Source organism: Larus michahellis, chromosome 1 (genome assembly GCF_964199755.1).
Source record: "Larus michahellis chromosome 1, bLarMic1.1, whole genome shotgun sequence".
Classification (NCBI taxonomy): Eukaryota; Metazoa; Chordata; class Aves; order Charadriiformes; family Laridae; genus Larus; species Larus michahellis.
In genome coordinates, this window is record NC_133896.1 from 133,420,839 (window position 1) to 133,442,078 (window position 21,240).

Consider the following 21,240-nt stretch of genomic DNA (forward strand, 5'->3'; position numbering starts at 1 on the left):
CTTTTTTTTGTTAATCTTTTTTTTTTTTTTCTTTTTAATACATATTCCTCATGGAAGTACCTAATTTGGTAAGTTAAAATTTTCTTTATAAAATATTTCATGTGAGAATACATTTTTCACGTTCAACTATACTCAAGTCAACATGTAAATTAGACCTTTTATTCATTCAGGATAAATAGTGTTTCCCGGATCTTCCAACATCTGAAAGGAATGCAGCTGGCTTTAAATAAGGATGGCTTGGCTGATATGCACAACTTATTGGAAGATTCGAAATGATTGTATTGGAGATCTCGTCAAACTAATGCTGCACTTGTATATCTCTCTCTCTCTCTAAAGCTTCAGCTGGTTCATTACATAGATCTGTCTCACGTGAAGCAGACTCATGCCACTGATGCTCTGTGAGGGACTTGCAGTTCAGTACAAGCCAAGTTTAAAGTTGCTCATCCAGATTTTGTTTTAAAAAATCAGCTCCCCCTTCATCTCAGAGTGCTTCACCTCCGCATAATCCCATGCTAGCTGCATTCAGCCAAGACTGAGAGAAAGTCAGTAAATGAACACTTCTAAAAAACAGTTCAAACAGTTATAATGTAAACTACTCTGCTTTAGGACTGTTTTGTTTATCATGTTCGTATTTTATTTTAAAGTGTCTTTCAGTTCCGAAGACAGTCATAGGTCTGTGTCTTGAAGAAAATAGAAAGTTACATAAAACAAAATTAATTCAGAATTCTCTTTTCCATTTTGATTTGTCTTTTTGTTTTTAAATCACTTCCTCTTCTACCTCTGGCCAGAGCTTTATCTCTTTTTTCCAGTGGAAGCAATTCAGCCCTTCTTTAAGACTCTGAGTTTAGCTATATATGGATCAAATTGATTACCTGTGATTAGCTTCTGAGCTGACACACTAATCCATTTGGATGTCAACCTCAGAAGGAAAGCAAAACTAACAAACAAAGAAAACCCCACAGAATCTGACCACTGTCTCAAAGGTCCATCCTTGAACATGATATCCTATAGATACCCAGCAGAGTCCTGAAGAAGGTATTAGAATCTGGAACATCCCATTCAGAAGACCCAAAAAGGTCTCTTTTTACTTTTTAAGAAGTTTAAATTATAGATTAAAATGCTATTGAAAAGTGAATCGTGGCCAAGGAGATTTATCAATAAATATTTTAGTGCTTACCATGAAAAAAATTATCCATTGATCTAATCTGAAACAGACAACATCCCTAACCACGCTGGAACTTCTCTGTCCCTCCATGCTGCCACAATTTCCATCAGTCTGCACAATTCCATAGTTTTAAGTTATATATTAGAAAAAAAGATCCTAGGCATGTAGGTAGAGATATCATTAGAAAAACTAAGATATTAAAAAACATAATGTGCAGAAAAATAACATTCAGAAATATTTACTCTCTCTAAACAAGAGATGCGGGTAACTAACATAAATTATACAATATTCAAGGTAAGTAAGCTTTTGCATGTTGAAGAATGCGAAAATTCTGTTTCTTAGGGACATGAAAGTCTTCCTTACAGTAATAACATACTCTTAAGGAACGTAAACTTGACCATGGTTACTTTTGAATTATAAAGACCAATAGAAATGGAAAAGTTTCATGAAAGTCCAGCTTCATTATTGTCTCCACTGAATTTGGGTTAACCCCTTAACAATTTATTTTACTTTTCGGTACATCCATGAGTTACATACACTCTCCTCTAGGTGATCTGCTTCCCCACATGACCTCACAGTCAGAAAGAAGCACCCATTCATCTAATTCCTAACAAACCTTTCCTTGTCTATATCTTTAAACAACCAGTGCTACAACACTATCACTACAAGTTACTAAAATTTACATATTTTAATTAAGAGTTATAATGGATTTCGCAAAATGGTAGCTGGTATTGCTGTCCTGTTAAATATTATGAACAGAAGCTTTACTGAAACAACAGTAAACAATGCTGTCAATACAGCTGTAGGCCCTTATTATGACTGGATATTTTATTGAAAACATTATTGTTGGATTCCTATGAAATTAAATACCTTTATATGTCAAAAAAATAAAAAATGGAGGGGTCCATCAGGTTTTTATTCACATAAGAAACTGAATTTCCACCAGCCTTTAACAGAAGCAGTAAATTGCCTTAAGGAAAAGAAAGAAAAAAAGCTTAGATATAAGCATACATACAGAAACAAATTATGCAGAAAGTTGAAGTAATCGAATATTAAATTCTCTCTTTTGATTTCATCATAGAGCTTTTTTAAAGAAAAATTTTCTATTTATTTTAAATTTTTGTTGGTATTTTACTGCAGATGAATTTTATCCATCAAGCCTGTTATCAACTAACTAATCTTGCATGTTTTCTTGGTTTTTTATGTTTTGTTTTTTTTTATTTTGAGATCTATGTCAGGCATAGTTTTTAATTCATGCATTAGCTCATTCTGAACTATGAGAGAATATTTCGTAATAGGAGAGCACTAGCAGAAGGCAAGAGTTCAAAAGTAACTGAGTCAATCGCCCAAAGAATCTGTGCAAGCTCTATCCCTGAAGGTTTTAAAAGACTCACATGGATAAAGCCCTGAGCAACCTGGCCTGATCTCAGAGCTGACCCTGCTTTAAACTTGAGACCTCCAAAGGTCTCTTCCAACCTGAATTATCCTAAAAAAGAAATCTGAAGAATCAAAAGTACTTGACTCAGCCATCTTCAGCTCATGCCTAAATCTTTGTGCCAACAAAGTCACCTAAATTTGAAAAAAAATCTTTTATTGTGGTCAAAAAAGCCATCAAAAAAGCCATCCAAAAAGCCCTCCAACATTATTCTAATAACAACTGTAGCACAGGAAATCTACAGCAGTTACGTATCTCACATTTAGTCGCATTTCCAAACAGACCTATTTTTAAATCATGCTGTTTAACCATATCCTCATGACAAAAATATAAAGATGCAGTGTGCAGAACAGTAATACAGCAAATCACCTCTTCTTTCACTATAGGATAAATTACTCTTCTATAAGCAACTCTTGCTGATGTTTTCAAAATGTGATATATTATACTTACAATTAGTATATTTGGGAATATTTCTATTAAGTTAGCATCATTACATTATCTTGTTTCTGAAAAGTTTCTCAAAGAGTATTCCAATAGTTTACTTATGAATCAGGTTGCTTTTCTCTTTACCACCATCGTGACTCATTTTGAGAAGATATGTAAAAAGAATAAAAAGAAGCGTGACCAGCAGGCCGAGGGAGGCAATTCTGCCCCTCTACTCTGCTCTTGTGAGACCCCACCTGGAGTACTGCGTGCAGCTCTGGAGTCCCCAGCACAAGAAAGACATGGATCTGTTAGAGCGGGTCCAGAGGAGGTCCACAAAAATGGTCGGAGAGCTGGAGCGCCTCTTCTATGAAAAAAGGCTGAGAAAGTTGGGGTTGTTCAGCCTGGAAAAGAGAAGGCCCTGGGGACACCTTGTTGCAGCCTTTAATATATAAAGGGGGCATAAAAGAAAGATCAAGAAAGACTTTTTATCAGGGCCTGAATTGACAGGACAAGGGGCAACAGTTTTAATCTAGAAGAAGGTAGGTTTACGTTGGATATAAAGAAGAATCTTTTTACAACGAGGGTGGTGAGACACTGGAACAGGTTGCCCAGAGAAGTTGTGGCTGCCCCATCCCTGGAAGTGTTCAAGTTGGATGGGGCTTTGAGCAACCTGATCTAGTCAAAGATGGCCCTGCCCGTGGCAGGGGGGCTGGACTAGATGACCTTTAAAGGTCTCTTCCAACCTAAACCCTTCTATAATTCTATGTTTCTAATTAAAACTAATATATTTTTTCAATTAAAGTTCTGTGCATATATATATAACATATATGCAGTAGAAGATATAGATTTATAACTCCTTTTGAAAAGCTGTACAGCTTTCTACCAACAACCAACCTCATGTTTTTCTATTCTAATATATAATCACAGTTTTTCAAAATATTGAAAGATGTTTTCAACATCATTATGTTGAAAACTGGAATGCACTGAATAGGGAACAATGTGTCAATATAAAATTCCTAACACGTATTAGAAAAAAAAATCCTCAGGGTCAGAATGTGGACCTCTTGCTCAGGTTAAGTAACCAACTATAAACAATCCTACTGAAGTTAAGTTATACTTAAAAAGTTACCTAATCTTAATAAAGAGATCAGACTTACTGCACTAAAAAAAGGCCTAAGGAATATGGTTAATGATAATTAAATGAGTCTGCATCCATTAAAATAAAAAGCTAAATAAACAAAGATGTGCAAAAAAACCAGTAATGGATAATCTACTCTTCTGTCTGCAAAAAAACCCAATAAAAGGTCATCAATGACTGAAAAAAATATTTATATTTTTGTGAACTCTGTTTCTCAGAATATTTGCTGTGCATACATCTTATCTTTTTGTCCTAAATCTTGCTGTGCGAATTTTTGTTACTCATGACTTCAGGTTCAGGACTACACAGTGCGCATAATTTATCAATAGGTATAATCTGAGTGCTTTCCTATCTATTTTGACAGGAAGATGCACCTTAAGGTGGAACTAACCATCACAAGTACAAAATGAACAAAATAGAAAATGTAACATTACACGAGAACCTGTCATACCGTTACTTCAATAATGTTATAAAATTACAAACTTAATTTCAGATATAACAAGTAGCTAAAATTAAATAATTAGTGGTAGATTAAGTACTTTATCCATTTTCACCTCACTCAAGTGGAAATTATCTTACCCATTCATACAATCTTACCAATTTTTCATACACACAGGCAACTTTAATCATTCGTATTTAGAATATGGTTTATGCTCCTGTAAATCAGAGACTTATTCAGCAGGTATTACAATTTCCCCCCAAAGTGAACAAAATATACAGCACTGTATTACTTATACCAAAGCTAACTGTAATAAAAAAGAAATCCAAAACCAAAAATAACCCACAAACACACATTAAAGCCCAGGAAGAAAGAAAAAGGTCTTTAAGAAAGAAGGAAATAAGCAAGTTCACCTTTGCTTTGACCGAAGTAAACGTAAACAGAAATTACTCTCACATGTGACTTATCATTGAGAATTCATCACAGCAGCGAAGGACTGTGAACAAAGCATACATAAGACATTATTCTGCTCTCTTGAGTGTGATGGAACTTGATGTCTGACCTTTCCCATAACAGGGATACAAGATTTAAAGCCTTCATACTAAATTTGGCCTAGAAATTAAGATCAGCCAAATGGGAGAGAAAATAAAGAGGTATTTGCAATGAACACGTTAATGGAATCAACCTAATAAAACAGAAATTCAATTAATTTCCTTTTAATAATTGCAGGTAGAAAAAGAAAGAAACTGCAAAGTTTTCAGAGCATAACAAAGCAGCTTTGATGTTAGCAAACAATTAGAGAATCAGATACTTTTAAAATTACATGGCAGGGAGTGTCACAGAAATTCACTTCCAAGCATTCCTGTTACTAACAGTTGCAACTGTCTCTATCAGAAAACTAGATTCCTGTGATTTTAAGTTTAAATAAAGTTATTGACAAAATTCAGAACTTGGACATAAAATCCTCAACAGCAATGTTTTTGAGGAGGACAGTTGTTACACTGTCTAGAGCTGTGTAGGAAATTGTGTGCGGGAGACAGGCCTCTCTCTTTGTTGATCACAATTGTCATTACCTTGAAGTTGATGAAAACATCTTGGCACAGAAAAACAGTTTTCAAACCCTTTCTACAGTTTCTCAGCACAGGAACATCTAACAATTTGCTGTTCAGTGATGGGCAACTACCATACCTTGTTACATCTTTCACCTTGTGTATCTATACTGAAGGAAGGAAATGGGAAAAAGTCTTAAAGTACCATGGAACGTGTGTTTCTTCCTCGCCTACCTTTTAGTGAAAGACTGAGTCACAGAGAACAGCTAAAACCAATCAACCAACCAACGAAATGAAGCCTCTTCTCTCCTCAAAATTATTAATTCTGGAGACTTAGCACAGGAGTTCTTATGGCTAGATTTACCAGAAAGGAAAATTTTACGTTTCAAACACACAATATGTTGATAATGAGAAAGCAACTCTGCTGAATGGTCACGTTCAAGCGTGGTTTGAAATGAATGGATTGTCCCCACTGAAAACAGCAGCATTCATAGGTATGAGCTACAGTGAGTCCTAAGTCCAGCACCTACTCTAAACTTGGTATCAAGAGCAGCATTTTAACATAACTGTTTTCAATACCAAACACATACAAAACACGCTGACTTTGTACATGTATGAGAATAGCATGACCTACTTTGAAATGCAGGTTTATTACACATGCATTACTTAACAGTGACAAAGTGAAACAGTCATGAATGAATAAAGCAGTCCACCTGGTTAAATATGAATAAAATTTCAGTCCTCTTAAGTTTGCCCTGAATCACAGATGGCATTGCACTAGTCAGATGATAGCAAGGACAGCTGCTTTTTAGTGGAATCTTATTGTGAAGAAGAACTAACAGCTTCTCTAGGCACTGTAAAAGTGTAATCACACTGGAATTCAATTACTGCATTACCTCCTAAAAATTATCCTCTGCTTTTTATAGCAGATTAAGTCTTTTTTTTTTTTTTTTTTTTTTTGGGGGGGCGGTGGCGGGGGAGGGGGTGGGAAGGGCGGAGGGCCATTTTGATGTACTGTTGTAGTAAACTCCTACACTGATAAACTTTTACCTTATTAAATGACACCTTGTCCAAACTATTTTTATTAAATCATCTCATTATTTTTATGTCATTGCACAGACCTCTGATAATTTAACTAGGAATTCTAAAAAAGAAAGTTCAGATGATAGTAACAGTTAGCAGGTATTTCAAGGGAATCAATAAAATTTATTAATAGACCAAACTATGTTTGTCATGGATTTGTTTTCTTTGAAAATTTGAGAAAAAGAAATAATAGGTGTTTTCCTTATCTCAAATCTTATATATGAATTATTTTCAAGTATTTTTTATGGAATACATTTCGAATATATACAGAAAATTGTTATCATTAAAAAATATAAGCCATCCTATCCTATCATTCCTAATAATCAGAAGAAAAGAAATCTCTTTATTTTGGTTAAAATTATACTTCTGAGCTCTAATGCTGAATTTCCTGGGTTTGTAAATAATTAAGTTTTTCACCCTCTGAAAACTGTTCTACCCAACGTTGCATTTTGAGGCCTAATACAAAAATTTAGAAATGGACTACCAATGTTATTACCCTCAAGACTTCTATTTTGAACTTACTAAATACTATTTATTACAAGTAATCTAACACACACCCACAAAAGTCTAAGTCAAGTACTTTTAAGACATGCATTGATTTAATTGCTATCAAGACTCATCAAGACTCTAGACTGCAGATGAGGTACATGTTTTCACATGAGTTTAGGCAGAAGATACATTTTTTTTTTATTTTCTTCAAAGGTCCTGAAATGTTTTGTGATGCCTACATTTTGATCCACAAGTAAGTGGATTTTGCATGCAGGTCCTATACAAGTGTCCTGTTGGCTGGACAACAAGGGCTGGAGGAGTGTATATATAGTAATTTGAAGTACTCAGAAGGAAAGACAGTAGATAAAGGTGTTAAATGATAGCAGAAAAAAAACAAACCCACAAATCTCAATGCGAAGCCATCAGGGAAATAAATTTAAATAAGTTAAACATTCTGTGCTTGAAGGCATTATGTTATGGGCATTATGTTTTGGATTAAGTGTTTCACAATTTGTTCCTCCTCTCCTTGACATGACAGCTCCTTTTCCCAACAAAGATGCATTTTCTAACAAATATGGTTTGCTATTTCTTCCCAGACTTTCTGTTTTAAGCTTCCTACTTCATCCATTAATAGTCACGTTTTGCTAAAATTTCACAGCAAGTAGTATACCATAAAATGAATGCATGCATATTTGTAAAATTAAAACAGCTTGCAATTCTGCTGAATAATTGTTTCAAAAACATTGATTAACCAACTAGAATGTTCTGTTACTGACCCTTATTCAATTTCCTAGAAAAATACAAAGCTTAAAATTTGATTTTGTCTCTCAAATTATAAAAATATAAATTATATTTAAAACACTGCCACTGGCAAAAATAAACCTATGATACAAAAAGTGATTTTGTTGTAAAAGTGGTCTGGCGCAGTCAGCAGAATGAAAGCAGGGCATTCGCTGGCCTCCAGGAGGCCCCTTGTGAACACAAAAGATATGCATTAGGCAGGTGAACTCCTTGTCATACTTTGCTCAGCCTGTTTGATTAGAAAATGCTCAGAGTATGACAGTATTGCTCCACGTTCTCCACCCTCCTTTTCTGTGCTGCACCCAGGCAATCACCTATGCAACAGTTTAGCAGCATCCCTAGGAAGAAATTGAGGCTTCCGTCATGGCACTGATATCTATGCATACATATATAGAGATTTTGCATTGTTCCTTGCCCGTCTCTCTGTTTTGCCTTCAGGATTCACTCTGGGTTATATGGCCAATGACACTGAGCAGAAAATTTGGAGTTTCAGACATGCTGACCTTGTACTTTTTTGAAAAAAAATAGTATTAACAACAGCTTTACTTCAGGCTGCACTCATCTTATCTGGACAACCCATGTATGTTGCTACTTTTCTCGGAAAAGAAAAGTTAACTTTATGGCCTGCTCTTTAATTTTTCATATCCCAAGTCACTGTCTTTGTTATACCTACTATGACAAAACTCATTAAAAAAAAGATCATAGTGAATGATATAAAAGTGTATGAAGGTAGCATGCCTAGTATTAGCCAGTTACTTTTCCCAGAAGAAAATACTATGTTTCTTGTATTATCAAGGATATTAACTAAGGTTAAAAGTGAGGTGGCAAGGGAATGGGAAAACACGCAGTGCGTACACTCATTTTTCCACATAGCTTGACACATGCCTCAATAATTGTCTTACGTTTCAATAAAGTTTGAATATCTTTGTAATTCCCAAGAAATAAACAATTTTACTGTGAAAGAAACTGAACATCCTGAACAGGTACGAAGTAATTTTAACTAACGCAGCCTCCGTGTAGGTCAGATTTTAGAACCTGACATGACAGAGGTCCAGGTGTTTCCTTGGTGTGTTGCAACTCCGCATTAGAGCAATTCAGAGCTACCATCCTAAACATGCCACAATTTCCACTGGGAAAAGAGGCAACCCATGACAAGAGAGATGTTTAGGGAAGTTCTAATCTGTAAAAATCGAGGGTCAGGGACTAGAGCATGTACATATACCCTCTAAAAGGTTTGCCTAAATTCCTTTAAAAAAATTGTTTGAAGAACAGTCCTGAAGTTGCTTAATTCAACTGCACACAGTCCTGAGCAACCTACTGTTACTGACATTGCTTTAACCAGGGAGGTTGTACTAGATGATCTTAAGAGGTCCCTTCCAACCTAAATGACTCTTTAATTAAAGCTGGAATTATCAATTGGAACTATTTTAATTGGAATTAATATAGATTTAAAAGAGAATAAAAATTGCTCCTTTTTGCAAGGATGAAAAAGAGTAATTTGTGGAAGTGGGCTACTCCAAATGAATTTGCAGATTGCTTCAATGCAATTGTCTGCTTTGCATCTGTACACTCGACAGTTTCCTGAAATGAGTTAAGCGTTCAGAGCAAGGCAAGAAAATTACAGAAGCACTCATCTTTCAACTAACATAACTGTTGTAATTTATTGCAGTCTGATAATTTTCCTTATAATTGCAAAAACCTGTTTTGAAAAACAGATAAAAAGATAATCTTAAAGTAATAACGGAGGTTGTGAATTTTGCATTTGAAATAAAGACCATAACAGGAAAAACAAGTCTGAGCAAGAATGGATGAAGATTTCGGTACTGCAATCTAAAGGACGACCTTCTCTTTTCATGCTAAGTTGCTTCCCATATATCTGTGTATGCAGCACTGATAGCACTTTCTCCCTCCATCTTTCAGAAAGAACAAGTCAGTATTTTAATCGAGGACAGATTTAATCAATTTTAATTTGCTTTAAGTGTAGTAACAAAACATATTCTAATGGGCAAAACTTATTATCACAGCTCTTATTTCTGTATTTTAATATTTCACAACTGAGTACACTTAAATAAAAAAGACAAATCTATCAAATGGCCATTACTTGTCCTTGAGGTTTTTTTGTCTCCTTATTCTCAGCAGTCATTATTCTACATAAAACTGACAGTGTAATATTCAAATAAATAGATCTTCTGCAACAGCTATTTCTGATCAAAGGTCACTTGTTCTTTTACATCTTCTAGGCCATTTGCCAACAGATGCCAATCAGTGAAACAACTGGTAACCATTCGCCAGGGAAAACAGGGACTGTGGAAGCAGAGAATCATTCTAAACAGCTACTAAAACTCAATGACCAAACTATGTAAGAATATCTATTACTGTCCTTTTGGCTTTAGTTTTTGTTTTGTCTCCTCTACTATCATTAGTCATTTCTTAATATGTATTGCACACTATAAAACATTGACCCTTTGCTACTGCACGGACAGTCTTTTCACATACTGTGGTATTATTCAACATCTCCCAGGACTCCGAAAAGTATCACTATGGATCCTAGCAACAACAAAAGGTCATATAACTATTTTTAAAATGCCAGCCATCCTGTTCATAAATGCTCACAGGACAAGTAACAGTTACTGCTTTCACAGTGTCTCCAAAGCAAGTTATGTGTCACAAAGGATTTATGCTTGCAATGCAATTGTTCCTTATTGCCCAAATCCTCTAGCGGCACAGAACTGTGTTTGTTTCTTTCTTTATAGTACAGCCCCCAACCCTGTATAGTAAACAATCTGCATCATTGCTGTTCATCTGACATTTTGAACAGTATCCTTAGCTTAAAGAAAATACAGACAATTGGAGCTGAACCATTCCCGTGGCCAAGCATCTGTTTAAGCTTACTAACAAAACTAGTCTTTCCAACAAGATTATTCTTCAGGGTCTTTCAAATGAGAACTATATGTTGAAAATTACTATATGTTGAAAACTCATACAACATTCTGTAGCTAAGGAAACATGCACTATTGTAAAGGATTATTCTTTTAAAGAAAAATGCACGCTTCCCATGTATAGTTGTCATCAGCAAAAAAACAGGTTCAAAACCATATATTAAAGGAACCCTCTAATTTCCGGAATATGCAAAATGTTACTAAATAGGTTAATTTTTAACTCCTACTTTCTTCCAACAGTCCTTGATTCACAAAAAGCAGGTCATGCCTTTTCTCCTAACAATAATCAAGTGGTTTTCTGCCTTCATAAATGAAGAAAGAAACTGAGAATCATATCAAAATTGGTGTAAAAGGTTTTGCCAGAATTGTCTACGTGATGGGGATATAGATACTTTTGCTGTCTAAATAAGGTGCTCAAGGACACTAATTGCTCTTTTGACATCTTGGTACCATGTAGAAATAGCAATTTCTTTTTTTCAGTGGTCTATATTAATTCCAGGAGGCCTCTCAGTTCTGTCAGATAGACAAAAGTTCAGGACAGAGAGTGAAAGGGTTGAAGGAGGCAGAGTATTTACACAGTCTTCGCATCTCTAGATCATCTAGACCTCCCTCCAAGCAGTCACAAGCAATCATTCATCTCAGTTGACCCCATTACTATATATTCAAGGGTATTGTTGTTGAAGATTTTCTCTTGTAAAAGAAATGTGCAAGTAAGAAAGCAAATAACATCCTCCCCCACTGACACGCACTATACAAGCTGTGTAACTTGTGAAGTAATGAGGCAAAATCCAAGAAAGTTGACACATCCAGTTAATTCATTCTTCAACTATGAAGGGAAGGTTTTATCATTAGAAATAAAACTTACTGATTTCTACTACACGTTAAAATGGAGAGGAACAGCCATCTTTAAATTGGAACAAAAAAGGTGCAAAAAATAAACTAAAATATCTTTTATTCTAAGGATAAGAAGTAGAAGAATATTAGCGTTAATAAAATCAATATGGAATGACTTAATAGATCAAGATATAAGAAAATTGCCTAAGAATGAACAATACCATTTTCTGTTTATCTCCATTGTGGTTTTAATTGCAAAGGTTTTCCCTCATCTTTCTCTCTCTTCTACCTCAAAAAGAAAAATGTTTCACAGTTTTCCCCATTCAGTCCCACAGCTACAATCACAAAGACGACTATATATTTGTATGCCAATTCAAAATGAGTTTTTTGAAAGAATCCTCATATGAAATAAGGTTCACTTAACCAGGTCATGATGCAAAAATATAGTCGTCCCCCCAGTGCAGTAAGAAAGATACATATGTCTTAGCTCATGACTGTCTTTCACTATACTTTTGCTTCTTGTCACCAAAGAGAAATAGAAAATGGCTTTCATAGTAATAACAGTACTCTTAATTGTTCCAACTTAAAAAGTACTTGCTCATAGAAGTTAATCTTGTACATCAGACAGATAGACATAGATAGACTCTTAAGTATTATTTCAGGTTCTGTGTAACCACACAACAAGCCACAAGCCTCATCAATTAATAATGGAAAACTAACATTCTGTAGCAGGGTGGAAACAACAGCTAGGGGTCATTAATATCAATTGACACAAACTCCTATGGCTTGCAAGAAGCATGTCCTTTAATTGCTGTAAATGCTTTACTCCAAGCTCAGTGTACTTGGAGTACTGTATATGTGAGTGTTCTGCCTATAAATTTTGTAAGAAAAAAAAAATAACAGATATATGTCTATTTTTTTTAACCATCTGATTACTATTCAGTGCATATCAGATCCAATATGACATTCATCAACTAATTACCTTTTGACAAGGATCCAAAAAAACCTCCACAAAAACTTAGCTAATACACAGACAGCATGAAAAAGAGAATGACACCACCGAAGGAAAGACGCTAAGAAGAACAGGATGATTTATGTAGTAACACACTTATAACACTAAGTCTCATCCAGAAGGGTTATAAAAAATAAATAACTAAAACCTACAAATACTCAAGTACTGGTTACCAGACCTCTGCTAAGCCTCAGCACTTAATTGCATGTAATTTCCTCAAAGCTGGATTCTAGATATAGCTATTAAATTGTTTTCTGTAAAATAGTGACAATTCAATTAATTAGGTACAAACAAGTAAAATAAATTCAAAAATTCTTCCTACCTGAAGAGTGCTCAAACTGTCTTGACTTCTGTAGATATACTCTTTACATATAGCACAGGTGAAGAATTTTCATTCCATGGATTTTATTTTTTTTATTATTTTCATTTTAATATATTGTTGAGTTCTCATTGTGACAATTGTCAAGAGGTGTAAAATTTTGGCTTTGTTGATGTTAAGGCCTACATTGCACAGATCATGTGGTCCTTTTCCAGTTAAAAGAAACATTTTTGAAAAGGAAAAACTGTCTTGTTTGTGCAGAAATATCCTTTATACATCTGATATTATTCTCTAAAACATACTAAATCTTACATGACAAATAATTCATAAAAATTTGTAGAGAGATATAAGTTAGAAAAAATATCTGCTTATAGCTCTAAAGAGTATGGAATTTGTCAAACAGAATAACTACTTGAGATTTTTAGTATATATTTCCAGTCTGTTGCTCAGAATTCCCCTCACTCTAGAACCAAAAAAAATAATGTTGAATTATTTTTATCTAGTTAAAATTCATATTTTTCTTCTACAAAACTAACTAAAATTCAGAAATACCACCATTGCAATGTACCAACACCACCAGCATTGCATGGCTCTTTACTTCCTTTTTTCATAACGTTGATCTTCCATACAAGTACAAGAACTCGAACCAGCCATATTTATTCATAATAGCTAAGGCACAGAAATACTAGACATTAAAAAGCGAATGCGACATGACAAAATACATCCATAGACTGTCATTTCATCATCATGATGTGAAGGTTCTCATACATATCCTAATAACCCATCATTGGAAAGGTTGTCCTTCCAGTAAATTATTCTATCATAGAATAAATTCAGCCTAGAACAGAAAATTTCCATTCACAGTAGCAGAACTGAATACAGAATATTAATTAATAGACTCATGATGTATAATAATCTGTGGAAAAACAGAGAACTACAGACAGTAATAGCAACTTTCACCTTTTTTGAGACAAGGCAACACCAGATTGCTAGTAGGCAATGTGAGTGTATAATATGCCACTACACTAATATTGTCTAATTATACTGATCAAGTCATAAGTCTTTATGTAATAATATCTTTTAGATACATTTTTCCCCCATTGTCCCTTTTAACAGATTTGTTTTTTAAGAAAAAAACCCTTTCTTTCCTTTGTCTACTCATCATCCTTGGAAAAAACCACCAGATGGCAATGCAGTGTTCAAGTATTTTATTTAACATACATGTTATAGGGAAAAAATCTGTACGGATCAGCATGAGGCTCTCCTAACCTACTCCCTCTTTGATGAATATTAAATAATTCATAAGCAAAAACTCTTCACCACAAGTAACTGATCAACTACCACTCAAACTCAAAAAAAACAGACTTCAAGAAACCTAGGTTTCTAAGGATGTAAAACCACATGGCTAAAAAAACCCCAATTCTGTTCAAACTATGAAAAAGTATATTTTCCAGAAAAATCACTGAAAGAAAAACATTTAGAAATGCATTACCATAAAGTTCTCAAAATACTATCAAGGTGTGCATTGAGCAACAGACACCCAGTGGACTGCACAAAAAGTAGATCTACACACTTTTTAAGCATATTGTAAATTTATATGAATTTTGGCATCATGCTAAGAAACGGGCATTATTTCCTGTGCTTTTAAGATTTAAGCCAATTCCAGTAAAATCATGTGCCGAACGAAACAAAATATATAGGCTTTAAGTATTTATTCTTCCTTTGCATCAAGCAGGACATGGTGATCAAGCAGAGGAATTGTTTCATGAAGCAAGATGCTTTGGTGATACTTCAAAAAGCTGAATAGTGTAAGAGTCAGTTTCCTGTCTAGCGGATCACATCTGATATCCATTATGTGCCAAATCAAAGTTCATCTTTGCAGTTAACTGTTGCCAGCTCTGAAGCCTCTCCAAAAGTTTATGGGGACTCCACTGACTGCCTAAAAAACCCAGTTAACAATGATTACATCTATTCTGAAGTCAGTGGTTAGAACGCTAAAGCTTAAGGCAAAGGATCTTTTCTTTCTTGCTTGAGAAGGTATTACAACTTGTAGGTGGTGTGCATTCAACTATAATTGACAAGGAAAGTTTACGTGTGCTTAAGTCTAACTTGATTTTTGCATTTGTGGAAGAAGGTTCTTGCATCATTTGTATTTATTAATGGAATTGTTACTGGAACTGCTCATCCAGCCTTTCTTATGTAACAAACACAGTTATTACATGCTCTAAATGTAAAATAATTCCTTTCTATGTTAAAAATTAATTTGAAATTGTTCATTGTATTACAAAAATGATTTAAAATATTAACTGGAAAAAAAGCTGTATCTTCTGTCAGATAGAATCATACATACAAGATAAAGTGTTGAAGAGGTACTTCACACAGCTGTGAGCAAGCTAATTTAAAGTATGTTTTCCTGACAATCTAATAAATATTTGATTAATACTCTTCCCTTTATACCCTATATTATTATATTTAACTGATGAATAGAACACAGTGATACAAAGATTCAAGGACTGCCTTTAAGTAATGTCATTTAAGTGCTTTTCATAATGACAGCTCTCATGATCAGAGCTTTAATCCAACACAGCACAACCTCAGCTTTCTCTTGCAATGTTTTTTTTAACCTGTTTTTAAATCGACACAAAGACAAGAATATTATGTTGATCCTAAATGTTTACTTATATAGCTAATTATTTGATATAATTTCAGTCCTGAAAGGCAACAGACGGTCATAATTGTTACCCATTTTTTGAAATAAAATCATAATTTGAGCCTAAAAATTACTCCACATTTTTGGCACGCTGTGAATCCTCACTGATTTTCTGTAGGTAGGTTTTCATGTTCTTGATAGATCACAGAAGTGGTTGGAAATGTATTTCTACCAGACAGAGAAACTCATACTTTTATTAATCACTATCTTTTTAGCACAGCTGATAAAAAACCTACAAAGGAAGAGTGCTGAAGTACTCTAACGGGAAAAATCCAACTGACAGTATAGAAAAGACATTTTCAAGGATAGATGTTTTTAACATAAAATAATGAAGTTAAACATATAAAGAACACAAGATTTGTGGTTTCAGGTTGAGTACTTAGAAATAAGCTCAACAAAAGTGAATTAGAAGGAATAAGTCACAATTAAGACAACTATTGAGCATACTAATTCAACAACTGGTTTAATGCATTCCTTTAATTCACATCAGAGAAGAAAGTACATAAAGGCAACAAATCTCTAAAAGGTGGATACTGCTACTCCATATTTATAATTGTAACACCTCATAAGTATAAAAATATGCCAACATTTTTATTTTGCTATTCATTTTACTTTAATGCTCGTACTTCAAGGACAAAGTGCCTCACAAGTAGAACTGACTAAAGAGACGTAAGCCATGTCCTCACCATCCTCCGCCTCTGGTTAATATGTTCACGTAAAACAAAAGTTCTATTTTCCAAGTTGATTTTTTTTTCCCTACTTCCAATTATAAGTTGCATTAGTTTTAGGAAACCATTTCTATTTTCACAGTACAGATAAGTGAATCTTATTTTGCTAAAACTTCTGTTAAAGTAAATAAGGATTGTAAAATAGGCCTCCTGAGCACCCAAGGGAGGACAAAACCAAACCAAACCAAACCAAAGGATATCAACAACAAAAGTAAGCCAAGCAGCATCACACGTGTTATTACATTCCACCTACTTCTCCAGAAGCTCTTCAAGTCTGAAGTCACTAAACAACATGACCAAAGGCAGTAGGATCTGAGATTTTAGTAAATCAGAGATTTTTCCTTTGCACATACAGTATGACAAACAGCTGTCTTGGTGATACAGCTAATTGAAACTATATACAGGATAAGTAGATCTCATGTGAAAACATCAAGAACCCCATGTTACAGTAAGGTGTGATCCAAAGATTTCCACTACAGTTTTTCCTTTTTATTACAACATCACAATGAGAACATATTCTATACATCTTTAAAAGTACTGTATGCTCTTTCTTTTGCTGGACACCAATTATTTTACTTTCCCAAACAGAAATATTTACCAGTTTTCTTTGCATTGGTTAATCAGAAGAAGAGGATACAGGAAAAAATGATGAAATAAAATGCAGAGACAACCCAAATTGTTACTGTCACATTCAAGCAACAGGTATCTGATGACTATTTTTTTAGTTCCTTAAAAATGGATGTCATTGTAAAAGTTACTGTAAGATGAACAATAATGCTTATACTAAATTTGGATTAAGGAGCATCAACTTAAAGCTTACAAGTATTAAATCTTAATTAAACAGAACAACCTCACTCAGACACATTCAAAGGATACCTATGATATCTATCTCGGCTTCAACATCATCATATCACAAACACACCAACCCATCGCCAACTCCTTTGCTCTGCACACAGTCCATATATTCCAGTTTTAATAACCCCAAAATATTTTAATCTCAAATCTTGGTTGAGGAACACCTTACTTTATAGTGATACTCCTTATTTGCTTTCCCTCAATCCACATTTCCAGTCACTAAAATATTGGAGACATACTCGGTTTCATAATGTTAAAATATAATCAATCGAAAATACAAGATATACTTTAAGCTGTTTCCCAAAATGTATACAGACCCGTGTCCTCCCTAAGCACCAGTTACAACTACCAACCAACTCCAGTTGGAAACGGATTTAAAGAAAACATAAAAAAAGAAATCAAAGCCAGACTTCTGAAACAGTACAACAAAAACTACCTAAAAACTCCAATGCCAAAAGCAAAATGACTAGTAACAACAAATCTAATTAACTAACTCCATCAACATGGGATTAAGACTTCCATTAAGGATTTAGTGTCCTTTAGTGCCATAGAGCAAAATGGTTTGCAGAAGTAGTAGCCTATAATTTTTTTCATTATCCAGTGAAAAGTGAAAGAGGGGAAAATTAGAATTTCAGGGTGACAGACAAAAAATGAACCCAAACACACCCAACTGTCTCAGTATTGGTGTTCCTTTTATTTACATATAAAGATAATTCATCTATAGTAACAGTTTGAAAGATGTTTGGTAAACATGTCACCCTCTGCTTACTTTCTGAAAAACCGCCTGTATTTTCTTTGCTGAATTAAACTCTTCAACCATGTATCAGATAGCCCTTTTAAAAATACATTTTGCTGTTCACCCTTCATGGTTATTAAATTTAACGTGCTTGATCTATTTGTTGTATTACAAAAATTAGTAGCCTAAGCCAAAACTGCATGATCTTAATTTCCAAGAGATTCTTAACCATAAAGTATATAGTCAAAGAGATAAATCTAGTAATCACATTAACAACACTGACTGCAACGAAGTCTTTTAAGTAAGTTAGGTAGTTCTGGGAATAACTTTCCTTCCGCAGATGAATTGTGACATTGATTGTACATTCCATATCTGATTTTAACATTTTTGTTTTCTTCATCAAGTTCACATGACACAATATAGTCTACAAATATATTGAAGCTGCTAACTTTTTCTGCTGCGGAATTTGAAATCCTCGTAACTATGATCCAAACCACCATAACAATATCTTAGTATACATTTGCACTTCTTTCCAAACCACATTGTAACCACAGAGATAAATATTTACTTACCTGATCCCCTTTTGGTCACAACCTTCAAGCTCTGAGTTAGAGTAGCATACAAGAGTATCAAGTTGGGAATAGGAGCTTTCATTTTCTGTCTTTCCGTGGTCACTTCCTAGAGTACCAAAAAGAAGAAAGAAACACTCATTAAGCATTGGAACAGGCTGCCCAGGGAAGTGGTTGAGGCACCATCCCTGGAGGTATTTAAAAGACACGTAGACATAGTGCTTAGAGATATAGTTTAGTGATGATTTTTGTCAGAGTTAGGTGGATGGTTGGACTAGATGATCTGAAAGGTCCCTTCTATGATTCTATATTGGTGCTGAAACAACCTTGAAGTAACTCATCATAATACTGACATTGTAGAAAAGCTGAATACAGTATTTGTGAGCAATTTAATGCACAAAAATAATCTATTGTTCCTGAAAAAAATACATAAACTAAAATCATCATAAAACAAACACATGCACACACCACATTTAACCCTGGAGCGTTAGTTTCAATTTTGCCTGCACATTGAAAATTCATTGTGTTCCTCCTGAATGAAATAACTTTAATCAATTTATTTTATGAAAAAAGTGTGATCTTTTCACTAAGCCTGCAAAATAACATCTAGTTTTTTCTTTTTATCATATAAGCTATTTCTCCTCCCCACCAACAGGAAAAAGAAAATAAGGTCCTTCTTCACTAGTTTTGCTTCCATTTATTAATTCCACAAATTGAGAACAAGATTCACAATGAACAATTAATTAAAAACAAATCTGGTCATCATCTTAGGAACAGCGAAAAGGGAAACGTAAGAGCATACCGCAGGAACCAGCAGAGACACCTGTAACTTCCTTTTAAATGAGCTGAAGTCCCATGAGCAAGTTCAAACTAACATATTTACTGCACTAAATCAGAAGTGAATGTTATCAGGATGTGAGAGGTGGATCGCAGGTTGTGGTTCAACCTTCACCTCCAAGATGTGAATAAAAGTTCTGGATTTCTATAACTTGTGTCCCCAGGGATTAAGTGGCATGAGCAGCTGGTGAAAGCAGGGACTAAACATTCTGTTAATTCCCCGTATAACTACGAGGATGTCATCTAGTCATGATGATTATCAGCTTTGTTCTGGAATGGTTGACAGGACTGACATCTCACATTACAATGTGCTAAAAGGGGAAAGGGAGGCCAAATCTTCTGCCTAGTCAAGCTAGACAGCAGAATCTATCTATTCTATCTATATTCATTATAGCATTTTATGCAAAAATATTCTTATCTAATGGGGTAAAAAAAAGGGCTGTGATCAACGGTTCTTTAGTATTATAAGTAAAGACCCAGACGAAACCAATGTGGTTTTGATATTGACCTCTGTTAATCACAGCACTGTACAGCAACTGAAAGAATTCTCCAAAGGAACCATATAGTACAAGTTTTGATTTCAAGAGAGACCATGAATCTTTTGCACTTTCACTGACAGTCAGGTTACTGAGTACCCAAGACATTTTTTGAAAGCATTATCTTAAAATACCTTCATCTTAGAAGAGAACAGATTAGAAATAAGAAATAGTGGGGGTGTAAAGGAGCACATTATGTGAAGAATTACTTAAACAGTGATGACTACATATAGAATCGATCTTACAGCTTTACATTTTAAGACATTTGAGAACTAAGCACAAACCTACTGCACTCATGATCATGGCTTTATTAAAGATGAGGGAGTGAGAGAATACAGTTTGACAACATTTTGTGATACCTTATTTTTTTTAACAATATTTATACTCACAGACAAACACACAAGCATTAATATGTTTGCTCATTCATTAGCTGTGAACAAACTTTAGTATTTTAGCATCACGGGTAAAGGACTATCATTTACCTACATTCACAAGCAACTTCAGAGAAATTAGGTGAGAAATTAGGCAATAAATTGCTTATCAACGTAGAAATTAAAATACGAAATACAGAATTTCTGTGAGTTAAATTTAGTGCAATGCTAACATTTTTACTTAAGTTTAAAATTTAACTAAGTACCATGACCACTAGCAGTTATAAATAATATAGACCCTTAGAATTTTAGAAGCTAGAAATGAAGGTTAATTTTCCAGGGGCAGAGTGGGTAGATATCACAAAGTGTTACACCACATTTTACTGCAGACCTGAGTCAAGCTTTCTGAAATCAAAATCTCATTTCTCAGCCACTGCACGAACTGATGCTGCAGGAAATCCTGAAGCTGATATCTTCAGCCTGCAGGGTACTAGCGAGAGTCAGCTCCTTGCTCTGTGTGAGCCCAATAAATACAGTCCAAAGAACCTCAGGATCTTACTATGCAATTACAGATTCACTAAATAGGTTCTGACTGTGAAAGCAGATCCAAACGCATCTTTTTTGACCATGCATCAAAAGATGATATTGCTGATTACAGTGAAAGAAATACTAATATATACATACATTTGCATATATGCATTTATGTATTCATATGTATTAATACATATTTTTAGATAAGCCATATAGTAGCTATAAAGCTTGAAATTAC

At 34.4% G+C, this 21,240-nt stretch overlaps 1 protein-coding gene across 1 annotated transcript in view; it reads right to left on the minus strand.

Annotated features, from left to right (window-relative positions):
• IL1RAPL1 (interleukin 1 receptor accessory protein like 1) overlaps positions 1–21,240 on the minus strand; it is a 769,335-nt gene that overhangs the window by 659,842 nt on the left and 88,253 nt on the right. The window contains exon 2 of the mRNA XM_074604365.1: positions 18,731–18,836. Coding sequence (XP_074460466.1) covers positions 18,731–18,812 — 82 coding nt within the window. The 5' untranslated portion in view covers positions 18,813–18,836. The remainder of the gene's footprint in view (positions 1–18,730; positions 18,837–21,240) is intronic.